Raw genomic sequence first — 15553 nt, forward strand, 5'->3', positions numbered from 1 at the left:
GCTTGGAGTTCTTGCAAGTTCATTTCCTTCGCCAGAGCCTCGGGGTGGAAAGCCCCACGGTGATGGCTCCTGTGTATCTCTAGACTCTCTGCAAAGGGGGCCAATTAACTCCACGCAGGCGTTGCTGATTTTGCCCTGCAGTCCAGTTAATATGCAGAGCTGCTGCCCAGAGAGACACGGTCCCCTCCAACGGGGGCTGTGCAGACAGCGACTTTGCAATTTGATTTGAAATTCCATCAAGAATGACTAGATCCGAGGATTGGCACATATGCAGTTGTTTTTTCCTTAAGATGTTTGAACACATAAACTGAACGATCCATGCAATGAGCGCGATACCCAGCATAGTGCTTGGGATGTAACTGGTACAGAAAATGTTTTCTCAGTTTTATGCTTTGATATGTTGAACTAAATCTAAGAGCTGTATTTATTCAACTGGTAAAATACAATAATAAATACAGTTTATTATTCACTACCATGAATTATTATAATATTCACTAGTAGTATCTATTCACCTTAGTATTTTTAGAACGTGAACCAATCATAAATAAGCTGGAAATGACTCAAACACTTCTACATTTATATAGCAATACAAAAACGATTACAATTGATAATATAGCTTTTATCACCAGAAATAGTCCAGACTCTATCTGCAGCAGACTTTAATCTTTTATCTGAAAAAGGTGCATTGCAGACTGGAATCTGTCTAATTTTTCCACAGCTACCACGAATAATCAGTGACCCAATTCTGTTGACCGTGAGATGGTCCTCAGATTGCTTATTAAACGCACCCTCACGGGCCTCCTAAAGCATGCGGGCTGGCTTTAGAAATCTGTGTTCATCTCAGCAGCCCTCCGGTTGGTCCTCTGCAGAAGGTTTGGTGGGCCACACCGTGGAAGACTCCCGTGTTGAGAGGTGTGAGGGGTGAAGCGGTATTTGAACCTGCTAGTCTTGAATTCATCCCTGCTGCCTTCCTTCCCTGCTCCAATTGCACTTGCGCTAACTGCTAGAAAGATGCTAGGGCCCCTAGCTTAATAGAGCAGTGTGGGTGGGGTGCTGGCCTTCAGAGCAGAGCCCTAAAACTGCACTGTGGAATCCAGGTGATAATTACCCGGGGGTCTCAGTAAAAGGGAGATTCTGACTCATTAGCTCCGGAGATACCGGGGAGAGGGGGAGAGTGTGCATTTCTAACAGCCACCGCCTGGCTGTGCTGCCGGCGACGAGCAAGAAGCTCACCATCTTTATGAGAAACGAAAGCAAGAGCAAAACCAGAAACCAAAGTGGCATTCTAAACTGCAGGAGGCTTGCGAAGCTCAAAGAGAGAGGGAGACAGCGCGGTTCAGTATGTGGCGTATAACCACAGGATCTTGGCGGAGACCACTCTGCCTGTATTTAAGTACTAATAGTTTAGCTCCCCGCCCTGGAGGTAAAGAAAGCACAAAGGCAAGCAGGGTAGAACTTAAGGTACTACCGCAGGCGCAGGGCGCTGTCCAGCCCTGAAACGGCAGATTCCCGGTAGCCAGAAGGATGTGACCTGCAGACTTTCCCAACTGAAGAGCGAAACTCAGCGTGCTCCCTTCCCAGAGCACGCAGGCGGATTCCTGAAAACTCCTTGAGGCGTACAAAAAACCGAACGGCTGTCCTGTATGGGCCATGTAGCAGTTGGAAAGGCGACCTTAAATCATAGGGTGTTTTGGCGTTATGTCTTCTGTGATGTTAAATCCAGCCACAAGTTTGTCCGGCAGACACTGCTCTGCACATGTGTGTACGTGTACACACACACACACACACACACACATGAGAATGCACATTGTCTGTTTAAAGTGCGCATGTTATTAAACTTTCCTTGGCAGTCTGCAGAGACGGAGTGAGAGAGAGAGAACAAGTGTAATTTAATTCCGTGCAATTTTGGGGACAATTTGCAAATTCTTACTCTACAGCTGTTAAAAGGGCTGGAGGCTACTCTCTGTGTACACCTTTATTTCTTCATGAGACAGTGAGTTCCTGGAGAAAGTGTATTATGTGTTATATTTAAGTCTTGCTTAGTATATTTCTCAAGGCTAGGGATCAATGTAGTTTCCTTAAAAGAATAAATAAAGGAATGAATAAATAAATGAATTTAGTTTTCTGCTACCAAGGCCCTGGGTAATATAACATTACTATTGTTTTATCATGCTGATTTGGATTGAGTATTGAGCCACTGGTCCTTACTAAAGTCTCATCGGAACTATAGTTCTCTAGAATTCTTTATGAAATAATCTACAGAACAATCACAACTTATGGTTCTATTTGGAATCTAATACCTATTTTCTTCCCTATGGAAAAAATATTGGTACAATAAAGAGAATCTCAAGGTTTATCCCAAAATTCATACTTCTTAATTGAATTTAAGCACCATGTAATTACAATGTAAAATAATAGTAAGCCAATACTGCTGCAAAGCCGATAATTGCACAAAGCAGAAAATATTGTAAAATTATCCCTTGTGTTCTAGGCCAGTGCTAGGTTCTATACTCGCAATTTGCTTTTTTGTTGTTCGTTTGTACTGGGAATCAAAGTCAGGACCTCATACTTGCAGGGCAAGTGCTGTACCACTGAGCTATATTCCTGGCCCTGCAAGTTGTTTTCACACACTATCAAAATATAGACCAAGTACTCTCTCTGAAATGTGCTATTATGATAAATAGAGACGAGAGTTTTATGAGGGAAAATCCAATAAAGATAGGTTTATCATTTTTAATTCATTTCACTTGAGATAAGGAGGACCCCAAATAACAGTGATTTAATAAAGTGAAGTTTTTCTTTCTCTGGTAATAGATGTCCACTATTAGTCAAAGCAGAAGTAGAATATATATTGAGCTAGGGACCCCTGCACTTTATCCTTTCATAGTGCTATCTTGGGGACAGGGTTTTTACCTCATGTATCAAGAAAGCTGCATGAGCTCCAGCCATTCAATCTGATTTCCACCTGGAAGAAAGGAGGACTGTTTAAAGATATGCACATTGCCTTTAATTATTTATTCAAAATGCGTTCATGCACCTCTAATTAGCTTCTCTGAGCAGAATTTAGTCATATGGCTGTACCTAGCTTCAAATAACATGGGGAAAAATTGTCTGTTTTCAAACTGACAGCTAAAAAGTATCTTTTTACTATACTGAGGAAGAAGAATGTAATACATAATGAGAAGGCAATTATTAATCTCTATCACCATCAGCAACTACTAAAAGAAATGACAAAAAATTCATATTGATGCTAGTGTTAAAAGATGAATTTTGAAGAAATCTTTGCCAATTTTATGCTACTCTATAAATTAATATTTTCAGCCTATTCCAAATACTTTTTAAATGTAAATCTTGACAGATATTAGTTTGAAAACTTCACAATACAAAAATATGGCCTCTGACATCAGCAGTAAAAATAGAAATGATGTAATGTCTCTGCTTAGCTAATGTAGAGGAATTTCATTAGGTAATGCAGTGTTGATGTGTTAATAGCTTTGTCCAGCGCTCCTGAATACATAATGTGCCTCAGAGACTTATGTATTGTGAATAGACTGTGAGTTTTTTAACTTTTTAAACAAGTTGTTCATTTCATTTTGTGAAGTAAGAATTTGAAGTACAAGATTTGAGTATTTTTTAGTAACACTGTACCATAGTTTAAAATGGTGCTAAGATACAGAGTTTGCTGCATAGGACTGGGGGTATAGCTTAATAGCACAGTGCCTGCCTGGCAAGCGCAAGGTCATGAGTTCAGTTCCTGGTACCGAAAGAAAAAATAACAGAAAATAAATTCTGCTACACAGCAGTGATCAACTAAGCATATCAATAATACTTATTGTAGTCATTACAAACACTTTAAAGTTATCAGTGATATTTGATAATCACGCCAAATTATTGGTTTCCCCCCTTTTAAAATCACCTTTTCTACCTTTTTATTAATTTTAAAGGGAATAAAAAATAAAAAAGATACAGAATTTCAAAACAAGATGAAAGGAAATTAACAATGATTGTTATATTGCATATTGGTATCTTCAAAGTAGTTGTTCAGATTACCAGCTATAGGCATGCAAAATTGATAAAAAAAAAAAAAATAAGCACTAACTGTTCCTTTCAATGAATCTATAGAAATTAGTAGCACAGTTATCTTAGCTATTGTGCGCGCCCGGGCGCCCGTGTGTGCATGTGTATGTATTTTTCCCCTTCCTTGTAAATACATTTGCAATGAAGCGAAAAGTCCAGTGTAGTCGATGGTGACACACACAGGCGCGCATGCGCATGTGCGCTCCGCGAGGTTTCCTTGCGGATCAGGTGCTTTCGCAAAGGAGCCTTACAGGCACACACTTGCTGCCGCGGCGAATGAGCATACTACTCCTCCTTTGCAGATGGAACTTGGAGCAGTAAATGGGACCTCCGCACACACGGTAAGAGCGTTTCAGTTAAAGTTTTGCCTTAAAGAGTGCTCTTATCTTTGGGAACATCGCCTTCGCGTGTCTTTTTCTGCTTGTGCGAGTGGGGCTGAGACACAGCGGGAGGAAGCGCGGTCCGGAGGAGCAGGGCCAGACTCTTCCCTGGCCCAGGCCCGTTCGTGTTTGCACGTGAGCAGCACAGCCCGCTCTGCCGACAGCAGCCCTCTGCAATGGGCCGATGCTACCGAAGGCGCTCAGTGGGGCAAGGAGGGCGTTGGGAACTGGGGATGGCTTTGAAGTCTTTACTTTCTCCTGGCTCCTTGCTGGCCTCCCTGCATGGTCAGGAGAGACCCTGGAGAGCTCCCCAGATTCCCAGGTCAGCCCTGCACGTGAGATAAAGAATTTATACAAGCATGTGTCTTCTGACTTTTAGGGTGAAAATGACAGAGGTTCTACTTCTTACCACAAAGGCATTGACTGAACATGTGAGGTTAGCTTAAGCGTGCTGAGAGAATCTTAACCGGACAATGCTTTGAGGGCAGTTAAGGACCCTGTAAACCGCACTCTAACTCTGGGATTAGGCCCTGTATTTTATAAGGGAAACAAAAGTATTTTTTTTCCCATTCATAAGCATCAAAATCTGCATAGTCTTTGACCCAAAGCACAGGATCTCCTGTGTCTCCTGCGGAACATTTGAAACAAGGTCAGCAACCTGCTTGCAAGGAAATTAAAGACAAGAAAAATCCCTCTGAAGTTTGCAGAGGGTCACACAGGTCCCGCGTCGGCGGGTTTGCTCTTCCACCTTTTGGGTAAAATGGAAATGGACTTTCTTTTTATGAAAACTAGAGAGTCTTCTTTTTAACGCCTCCCTCCCTTGTCTACTGAGAACCCGAGAAGAAGCGTTCTGAGTGTGTTTCCAGATCTCTCGTGGGACATTAAAATCTCATCCGTATTTAACAGGTGTCCTCACCCAATTCCTGGTGACACCGTGCCCAGATGTCCGCGCTAGGACTTGAGTTTATTTTCAGAAGTGCCTTGCGGTGGGTTGGTTTACTCTTAGTACTCCTGTCCCCGGGCTGGTTTGGAACAGAAAGTTAAAACGTGAGATCTACAGGCGGCATTGCAGGATCTGGAGCTGCAGAAATCCCTTTCTCCTTGGCCATCCCGGCGGGTCCCCTCTGAAAAGGGGGCCCCTTCCTCTGTGTCTCCAGGTTTGGTCGCACTCTGCCTGTGTGGGGTCCCTTACCAGATGGCCTTCTTAATAAATGCCTTGCCCACCCGCACTTTCTTGATCCAAATGTGAGATGCCAGCCGCTAAATAGAGGAGTGCGCTGGGAGGGCAGCCCCGGGAGCGGAGCGGGAGCAGGTCTTCTGTGCCGTGACTGCTTCTAATTAGGCACCAGTAGGTAGAGGACGCCACTTCGATGCAGCAGGACCGGGAGTTGAGGGGAGGAGGGAGTACATCCTCCGTGTTACCCCGATGCCTCTGCTAACGTGCAGCTTGCTGGTCCACGTGACGTATCACGCGTGATCTTTGCAAAGGGGCGGCTGACTTTGGACTCGGGGTAGACAACTGCCGTGTGCACATTTCACCGCCAGACTCAAAGTGCAAGGGAAATGAGTGGGTAATGAACGCAGAACAGCCAGTTCTTTAATTGAATTAAAAGCTGGGTGACATCAATGCAGACACCTGTCCAATTACAGACAGGCCAAGGTGTTTACCGTTGCTGTACAAGCGATTCGAAGATGACAGAAATCTTTCCGCCCACAGATTAACATAATGAAGGAGAACAGATTACGGTGGATGGCGGCCAAACACCTAGGTTGGCAGCCGAGGGTGGGCTGGGAGGGAGGAGGGGACAGTGAGGGATGTAAATAGACACGGAGTCCTTTCTCTCTTCTCCAAAGGGGTTGGGCTTTAGAAAACGGTACCGGTTTGCTCCTCATCTCAGGTTAGGGTCCCAGGCAGAGCATTTATTCTTGTCTGCACCAAGTCAGAGGGGTCAATCAGAAAGTCTCAGCGTCAAAACCCGCTCCCATCACACACCGTCCTATTGGGACACAAAAGCTACACAGTCAAAAGCTGTAGTGTCAACTCCACAGTGATTTTCTCTTCTGCAGTAAGGTTGCTTGCAATTATTAATATTTCTCTTTGACTCCTTTGAAACTTGAGGTGAGCGCACAGGCAGGAAAACATGGTGATATTAATTAATCAGTCAAAAGATACGGTACCTGTGACTGTGGAGTGCAGCGGCTCTCACAGGAGGAGGGGTACTGGGTGGGGGCAGGGGATGCCGTCTGCATTTTCAGTCCGACATCGAGTGTGCACTTTTGATAAAGCATAATAATAGTAAGAGCTGAGGGAAAATGGGACATGTACGGGGTGTAGTCAGAAGGTGCAGTGACTTAAATTTTTTAAAGAAATTATTACAATAAAAGACACATCACCATTACCCCCCTGAAAGGACTCCCCTTCACTTTGAACACACTTCTCCCGTCGTTCTTGCCACTTTCTGAAGCAGTTCTGGAGTCCTCTTTCCGGAGGGTCTTCAGCTGCACTCTCCTGGGTGCCTCCACGTCCTGAATGGACTCAAAACATGTCCCCTTCATGGTCATCTTGACTTCGGGGAAGAGCAGAAAGCCACACGGTGGCAGACCCACTGAATAAGGAGGACACATCCCAGTGACCTTCCTAGCCTGCCTTTCTGTTGGACGGCCCTACGCAGCAGCTGTCACAGTATTTTCGATCACACTTCCTAAAGACATGAGGGGGGACTCCCAGGGCTGCTTCAGAGAGGGCAAGAGCAGTGGGGTGAGTGTGTTCTTTTACTGTAATAAAGTTTTTAGATTTAAGTATTCACCATGTATTTTGATCGCACTCTGTAATGTGGAAAGATGCCCCCACATTCCTGAAAAGGACTTTCATGTCACAGGCTTCCTCTGTGCTAGGTGGAACTCTCAGAGCACCGTTTGGAGCCCTATCCAAGACAGCTCTTAAATTCCTACCAGGCTCATTGTATTCTTTCTGGGGCTTTCTGCACCCAAGGCAGCAGGCAGACCACAGTTCAAAGGGAGAGGGCTGGCTAGACTTGCAAGTCCCTTGGTGTGGCCCGTCACGCCTTCGCCACGTGAGGCATTAATGCAAAATGTGCAAAATGCATTATCGCTCCAGAGTCAGAGCCCGGGTCCTGCTGGCGGGGATGATTTTAATCCAGACGCCACCGATGCGCCTGTGTTTCACGGGACTCTCACACTTTTAAGACATCAATACTCTTACTTTATGCTTGTTGGCTGTCCCTCCAGTGTGCCTTCTTCCATTATAGGAAAGACTGGCAGGTTGCCTGTTGTGGTGGGGACCGTTTTCTGATTTCACAGAATTTTGTGGCTGGAAGGGAGTTTGAGAGGTCGTCTCGCCTGCCTAGCAGCGACGGGCACGGTCAAATGCAGGCAGCCTCCCCATGGCGATTCTTGTCAAATGAGGGCGTGCGCAGCCAAGCACGCTCCCCGTTCCCGCTGCTCAGCGCAGTTGACTGTAAAACCCCACGTGTCACAGTACAGGGCTGCACGGTTTTCTCTTTTTGTCCTGCTTTTTAAAAATTAAGTTTATTGGTACATTTTAGATATACATAATGCTCACATTGACCATAGGGAATTTGTACCTGTACATCATATGTCTTGATTCTTCTTTTTTTTCCCTACTCCTCTCCCCTCCCTTCAACCCCTCTTCCCCTCCTTATTTACAAAATATTTGTTCCCATTTTTCCTTCTTTTCTCATTTTTTTCCTCTTCCCTTCCTTCCTTTCCCCCTCATCTCCCTAGTTCCCCTTCTCACTGGAATATTTTCCTTCTATTTCACAAGCTCTATTAAACATTTTGGTCCTTATTTACACTTTCAGTTTCTCACAACAGAGGCACAGTGCCATATTTACACAAGTGTGTCTGCTTTACTTGGGTTTTCTGTGGACATACTATCCTGTCTAGGGCTCTTTTGTAAATATATCACACTGTATTTCTCAGTGTTCTGTTAAGTAGAATACTGACATGGACTTGGGGTAAACATCTTTTTTAAATCTGTGTTTGACTAAATGCAAGCCTCTTACCCTCTTAGACTGGACAGTCTGAATCTTAGAAGTGCCCCTTGCATGAGTGCAGATACCTTGCTTTCCCTATTACGATGTGTATCAGCAGGGTCCCTCTAGCAATAACATTTTCCTATATTAAAAGCCTTGTAAAAATCAATTGTCTGCTAGTGTACCTTTCCCAGAGGCAGACAGAAGAGAAATTGATAAATGCTTTCTTAAGATGATATATTATCACACTAGCACTACTTTTTTCTGCAGAATGTATACTCTAAGAATGACTTGGACACATAAAGCCAGACACTTAGTATAACCACTCAAGGATATCATGGGATATATCCAAGACTACCTTACTTAGTCTTGGAGAGAATGTACTTTTTCATCCTCCCTTGGTAATAATACAACTTTTCATAAACATCATCCTTAATCCATTCTGGGAAACTTTCCATTTTGAGAATCAAAAAGAGATAAACTGGGTTCTAGATAGTAGTTTGGCTTTGTCTTTATTCCCATTTACTGAAGATATCTAGTGGGGCTAACCCATCCTCCTGCCCTGGCTCTTAACTGTAACCTGACAAGAGGAGAGAAAATGCTATGCTATCATCCTACTATTCTTCATTCAAGTGGGCGATACCAGTTTGTCTTTAGAGAGCATTATCCCCATGGTTTGATGAACTTCATCTTGGAGATGCAAGAGGAAGGGCCAAGGCCCTGCTTTCGCCTTGGGAAGGGGACAGAAACACCATGCCAGCCTCTCTGCTTTGAAAATGTGGCTTATAAACTATCCACACTTTCTATTTGGGAAGTAGAGTGGCCAGCATGTCCACATTCTTCTCTTTTTTCCTGTTCTGTTCTGCAGCTCTCAGTTCCCAGTGTTTATTATGGCTTTGACTGCCTAAAATGGGAAACGTGAGCACATTGATAAGTGACTGAAAGGATGCTCTAGTTTCTCACCAGGAACTTTCTTTTAGAAGCTTAAAATTTTTCTGTGAAAGGTAATAGAATCTGGTAAACTTCTTTACCAAAGGACAGAGCTAGAGAAAGCAGGTTTGCTGAGGGGAGTATTCCTCAGTGATTATCCTTTTAACAATCGTCTTTAATTAAATATAGCTCTCTTATCATCATGGACTAGGAATTCTGATCTTAAGATAAAAAGAAAGATTAGCAGGAGAGTCCATCATACATAGAGTGAGAGCAAGAGAGAGAGAGAGGGAGAGAGAGAGAGAGAGAGATGAAATAACAAAACCAAGTCTTTATTAAAAGAAACAAATCTGAGGACCCAACTTTGTGAATCAAATGCCATGTAAGGGTGTGGAGGACCACAAGTGAGTCATGGTGAGGATTTTGCTGTAGTTTAGGAGAACAACTCCAGAGCATTCAGTAGCACTGGAGGGAGCTTAAGAGTGCTCAAGTCTGTCGGTCTGAGGCACCAAGGACTGAGGAAGGGTTTTTGGATTGGCAGTTTCAGGGAGGCCTGGCAATGTCTGAGAGATAAAAATCACTAAGTGGCCATCAAGGCAAAAGCTGGGTTGCAGTCACAGCATGACACAGCTTTGCACCAGAGCATTCTCCTTACATGCTTGGAGTTGGGTGCTGGTGACTTGGTAGCAACCTTCTGAAGGCAAGTAGTGCAGTGTTCTTTTTTTCATAGATGAGGTCTCTGAGGCCGCTTCTTCAAGATAGGGTCTCGCATTATCTGTGTGCAGATGAAGAAACCAAGGCACAGACGTCTGAACAACTAGCCCACAGTTGTGCAAACCAGTAACAGAACTGGCCTCTGTGCCCTGGTGTTCTGATCTGAGTGTCTGGTCTCTGCAGCTTTACAGTGATGACGGGCATGCAGCAACAGTACTTGCTTTAAGACGTCCAGTGGAAGGATGAGAGCTTCCTAAGAGAGAGTGAGCTCAAAGTGTGGCTCGTGGTCTGGGAGATGCAGGAGGAAGCAACACAGGAGCAGAAATGAGGCAAAGCAGGAGGCGAACACAAGGGGTTGAGAAGTTAGAGTTAAGCCTGACGAGATGGTCACGCGTGCGTGTGAATGCGTGCATCGGCTTGCTGTCTTCTCTGGCCGTGAGGTGCAATGTGGATGCCAAATGGGTAGATATTCCCATCTAGAAGTGAGGCCTGGGGCTCAGGGGTACAGAGGAGGCCTGGGGAGCTGTGAAATGGAGACCGGAAGGTGCACCCAGGGTGGAGGGCAAGTAGAAGGTGTCAAAGCAGATGGCTTAGGACGTCTGCTCCATTCCAGCCTTTTGGCTTTTAATTTCTAAAATTTTCTATTGGAGAAGGCGGCTATGAAAACAAGTCCTATTTAAATTTGTATTTGAAGGATGCAGGCTGTCGCCACTATTGGCACTCTAAAACAGTGATGTACTCTCGAGGCTATTGAAGGCTTAATCAATAAAGGGATATCTGGAATGGGAATATCTCTTTATAAGAATGACGACAAGCCATATTTAGGATTAAGGATTACTCCAAAAATCTTCCTGAAGAAGAAAAAAAATAGTGGTGAACAAATGCCCAGATTGTATTTTTGGTACTGCTTAATTCACAGGATTAACTAAATAAGGAATGTCTGCCTTGATTATAAATACCAGTAAAGAAAAATGTGTTTTCATTTTTGCAGGTACTTTTAATAGCTGAACAGATCTGACCCATCCACCACCAAGCCAAGTTAATTCAATACTTTCTCTTAAAACAGGTGTCTTAATTAAATAAACTAATAATTCTGCAAGTAGAAGTACAAAAGCATAATTATCTAATTTGCTAATTGTCCCACTATGTTAATTTGCATATTTGTTAGCTGCAACATAAACAAATAGTTTGTCTATGTGTATCCTACTGTTAAAATAATGAAGCCACTCTTGGGAGTAGCATCTCCTGAAGCGTGTTAACAGTTACTGCATAAAAAGGACTCCTTTGTTAAATGCGGTAGAAAAATGCCAGGTTCAAGAAAATTAAATAGTTTTGTTTCTGTGGGCGGTCTAGGAACCGGTGTGAGATGCTACACATCTTAACTGTTGGGTATCTTGTACTCTGTTTCGTGTACTATATGTGGGTCCCCTCCCCCTGGCCCACCCTCACTCGGTGAAACATTAAATGCCTGTTTTACAACTGTCTTGACAATAAGTGGGTTTCATAATGTTTTCTCATGAGTTGGCTCATTCTGTCGTCAGGATATGTTTTTGTTTCCTCTCTGTCTTGGTGTCTGTCTTTGAATGTCTCTCTCTCTCTCTCTCTCTCTCTCTCTCTCTCTCTCTCACACACACACACACACACACACACACACACACACACTCCTCTTTATAGATGCTCATGGTACATATGCCAACGATGTTTGTCCCCCTGTCATTACAGCCACACTGACAGGCCTGCTACCCTTCAGAAACTACTCGGTAACCCTAACTGCTTGCACTCTGGCTGGCTGTACCGAGAGCTCACAGGCAGTGAGCATCTCTACTCCACAAGAAGGTAAAGTAATTTCAAAGGTCTTGACTTCCACATTTCAGTCATGAATAATAAAATAGGAGAAGAGCTAAATGCTGCTAGGCCATTTGCTGGAAAACCCCAACCTAATTTGATGACAAAGTGCATTGCCAGGCCATAATTGCTCCATTTTTTGGGGGGTGCGAAAATGAATCAAACTCCATACCCTTTAATGACATGCATCTTTAATAGCTGTAATGCAGATTAATGGGCTTTTTAATTGCTGTTACATTGTTCATGCAAGAGCCTTGTCATTAATATGAAGCATCTGAAAGATTAATGAAAGCTTCCTCATTTTACTATGGCTCTGAAGTAAATCTAGAGACAGTCTGACTAAAAAGAATTGATTGTATGGCACAGTATGAAATTGAGAATCAAACGCTTGATTTCCATGCTCTCTTTTAACTGCTAAACACCAGCACAGGCAACAATTATTTCAGTGTGATGGAACCTCCAAATGCCAATTGAGGCATTATTAATCACTTCTCAGTTCCTTCTGACTTAAGTCTCACTTTTGTTGTACTTGGAACTTGCAAACTGTTGGCATAAATTAATGTCTCAGAAAGCACACGTTCAGAGGCAGTGGGAAAGAGAAAATACTTTAGCAGTCCAAAGTGAAAGCTTTGCCCCGGCACTGGAAAACATCCCTTCAAGAAATAGCAGCCCTCAAAACATGGGAAGCATGGTTATTTCATGTTTCCATCTCCTGGAGGAGAAGAATTGCACATTTCTTCTGCTGTCTAGTTTTTAAGTTGTTACAAGACTTAAAAGCTCGATATTTAGGGAAGAAAATTGTCTACCCATCTCTCTTCCCAGCCTTCATCTCCTCAACCTTCTGATTTCCCTTCTGCCCTCTCTTCTTTTTTTTTTTTTGTTTTTTTTTTGTTTTTTTTTTTTTTCTCCGGTACCGGGAACCAAACTCGCGACCTTGAGCTTGCCAGGCAGGCGCTTTGCCGCTGAGCTAAATCCCCAGCCCCTTTCTGCCCTCTCTTAAACAGTTTGGCAAACACTGTTTCACATAGAACATATATTTATATACATGACATAGTTCTGTACAATGAAGTAGTGACAAAGAAAAATGTAGAATTTTTATTGTGGCCCTTTGTTCTCTGTATTCTGCTTCTGATTGAACCAGACTCCCCTCACTTGCATACACACCTTCAGCATTTCCCCAGTATCTTCCCCATCTTCCTGGTCTACTGAAAATAGCAGTTTATCCCAAGGTGTTATCGCATCTGCCGATGTCATGATCTTCGCCTGCTCTACCCATACCACCACCCACCCATCAACCCTCACACAAACACACTGTCTTATGTCTCTCACTAGCTCCTCCATGTCCACAAAATCCTCTGCGGATTTTGGCGGCTCCATTCACACTCATCTCATGGTTATGTCTCAGCGGAATCCAAACTCTTTCTGTTCTTCTTTCCTTATTATATAGGGAATTCCCAAACTTGTAACTTTTCGAAGAATTCATTCGTAAAAGATGGAGTGATGGTCATGTCTAGGGTCAAATTTTCACCATATTTAGTTCCTGTGCCTCAAATTCATTGGCCACTTCATGTAAGATGAAGAAATTTTTAAGAGTACACACACAGTAGTTTCTACATATCATCAATTGATTCTGTTTTTCTGGGTATTTTAATAGCTGTATGAAACACTGTCATCAGAGTGAGTCCCAGGCTCCTCCAGGCCAGGACACCCTATCAGCCTAATTGCTTTCCTGAGTTCAGGCCCACGTAGCCACCGTGGGTTATTATACTTTTGATGAAGTAAGGCAGACTTCAGTCAAGTGAACTAGTGCAGGTCCTCCCCATCCATCACCGATGCAGATTCCCATAAATCCAGGACAGTTATTTAGCGCTTTCCTAAAGCAATTACTGACAAGCTGCCCACGAATCAGGAACATATCCATGCATGGGATTTCAGGCTTATTCCATGATTTATTGGTTTAGGTCTGAAAAGTTTGAGTTAGAAAAGTAAACTAAAGTTAGACTCTATAAATCTTTTTCTTTTTTCTTTCTGCTCACAGCCCCACAAGAGGTTCAGTCACCAGTAGCCAAGTCCTTCCCCACTTCCTTGTTCCTCTCGTGGAATCCACCCAAACAGGCAAACGGTGTTATAACTCAGTACTCCTTATACATGGATGGGAGGCTCATCTACTCGGGCAGTGGAGAGAACTACACGGTCACAGGTAAGATTTCCACCGTTATCAGTTAATAGGACATGTAAATGCACACATACATGCCGGATACCTGCAGTGTATACTTACATGGAAATGTGGTTTTTGAGGGTGCACTGTTTCATTTTGTCTCCTGTCCCACGATCTTTATGGTCATTTTAGTCTTATGGTGAATTGTGCGGGAACCTTCGGAAGGTACCAGCCCCAGGGGTTGAGCTGAGCTTGCTCCTGCTCACACAGACCACAGGACTGAAGCTGGGCCCAGTGTGGTGCCAACCTCACACTCCCAGGTGGGGTGATGGTCGAGGAAGCCTTCAGCGTCCATGGTCCCATGTCTGCTACCTTAAAATCCTCATGTATGTGGAATAATCTTAAGACGCAGAAGTGTGGCTCACCGTGATCTGAATGTTAAACCTTTTATGTAGAAGCATAATCTATAGTCCTGGATCAGTTCTGACATGTAAGTAAAGTGAAGTCAGTTGTTAGGAGACTTCCTAAACACAAGAGTTCTACATCAGCCCTGTTATCTGGGGTTGTACCCTGTTTATGTTTGCGTCATGCGTAGAGTGGTTATATATTTTATATTATTTTTACACTGTATTTAACTCTCAGGTGAGATGTTATTAATCAACTGTTGATTGATTTAAAAACTGAAGCCTAGAGATATTAAGTTCTCCATGAAAGGTCACGACAAGCTAGAGTCAGAGGCAGAATGAATTATTTATGCATTCACTCATTCACATTAATGCCAGGTAGAAAGGTTGGAACTGAGCATCAGCCACGAGCTGTCCATCCTCGCTGGGGACCCATGGCTTCCTGGGGACACGTTCAGACAGGGGTGTGGCATGCTCTCATTTACCTATTTTTGTCTCCTCTTTTTATCTAAGAACCTTAAAAGGATAAGAATTACTTTATATTTTATTCATCACGATTGGATCAAGTTGTATGACACTCACTCTGCAAGGTAGAAATTGTTATTCTCTACATTTTCCAAGTGAGGAAACGAAGGCATGGGAAGGTCAAGGTCATAGTCACACAAGCTTTGATACCAACGCAAGTGTTCTGGCTACAGTCGAGGGTGTATGATCTTGAAACAAGTTCACCATCTTCTCTAAGACTTAGTTTCTGAATCTGGAAAATGTGAAGTCTTCAGTATCTTGAAGAAATTAGACTATAGTTAAAAACATAGAGCGTGTTGTTAGCATTTGGTAAAGAAAGGCTAGAATTATTTTTCCCCGTAGAGCACAGGCTTCATAGCACAAATTTCAAAAATGGATTACTTTACCTTGACAATATTGGTCACAATATGGAAGTTGATAGCACTGCTTTAATTACAAATTATTTGAGAAATAATAATTATCATTAAAATGTAGTAAGGAATGAACTTTACATGTGTATTAATA

At 43.2% G+C, this 15553-nt stretch overlaps 1 protein-coding gene across 2 annotated transcripts in view; it reads left to right on the top strand.

Annotated features, from left to right (window-relative positions):
• Ush2a (Usher syndrome 2A (autosomal recessive, mild)) overlaps window positions 1–15553 on the top strand; it is a gene marked incomplete in the record, with an annotated part of 661834 nt that overhangs the window by 293687 nt on the left and 352594 nt on the right. For both annotated transcript variants that reach the window (XM_013519932.1, XM_013519934.1), the window contains 2 exon segments: window positions 11840–11953; window positions 14001–14162. In XM_013519932.1, coding sequence (XP_013375386.1) covers window positions 11840–11953; window positions 14001–14162 — 276 coding nt within the window.

Source organism: Chinchilla lanigera, unplaced genomic scaffold (assembly GCF_000276665.1).
Source record: "Chinchilla lanigera isolate Chin_1 unplaced genomic scaffold, ChiLan1.0 scaffold00005, whole genome shotgun sequence".
Classification (NCBI taxonomy): Eukaryota; Metazoa; Chordata; class Mammalia; order Rodentia; family Chinchillidae; genus Chinchilla; species Chinchilla lanigera.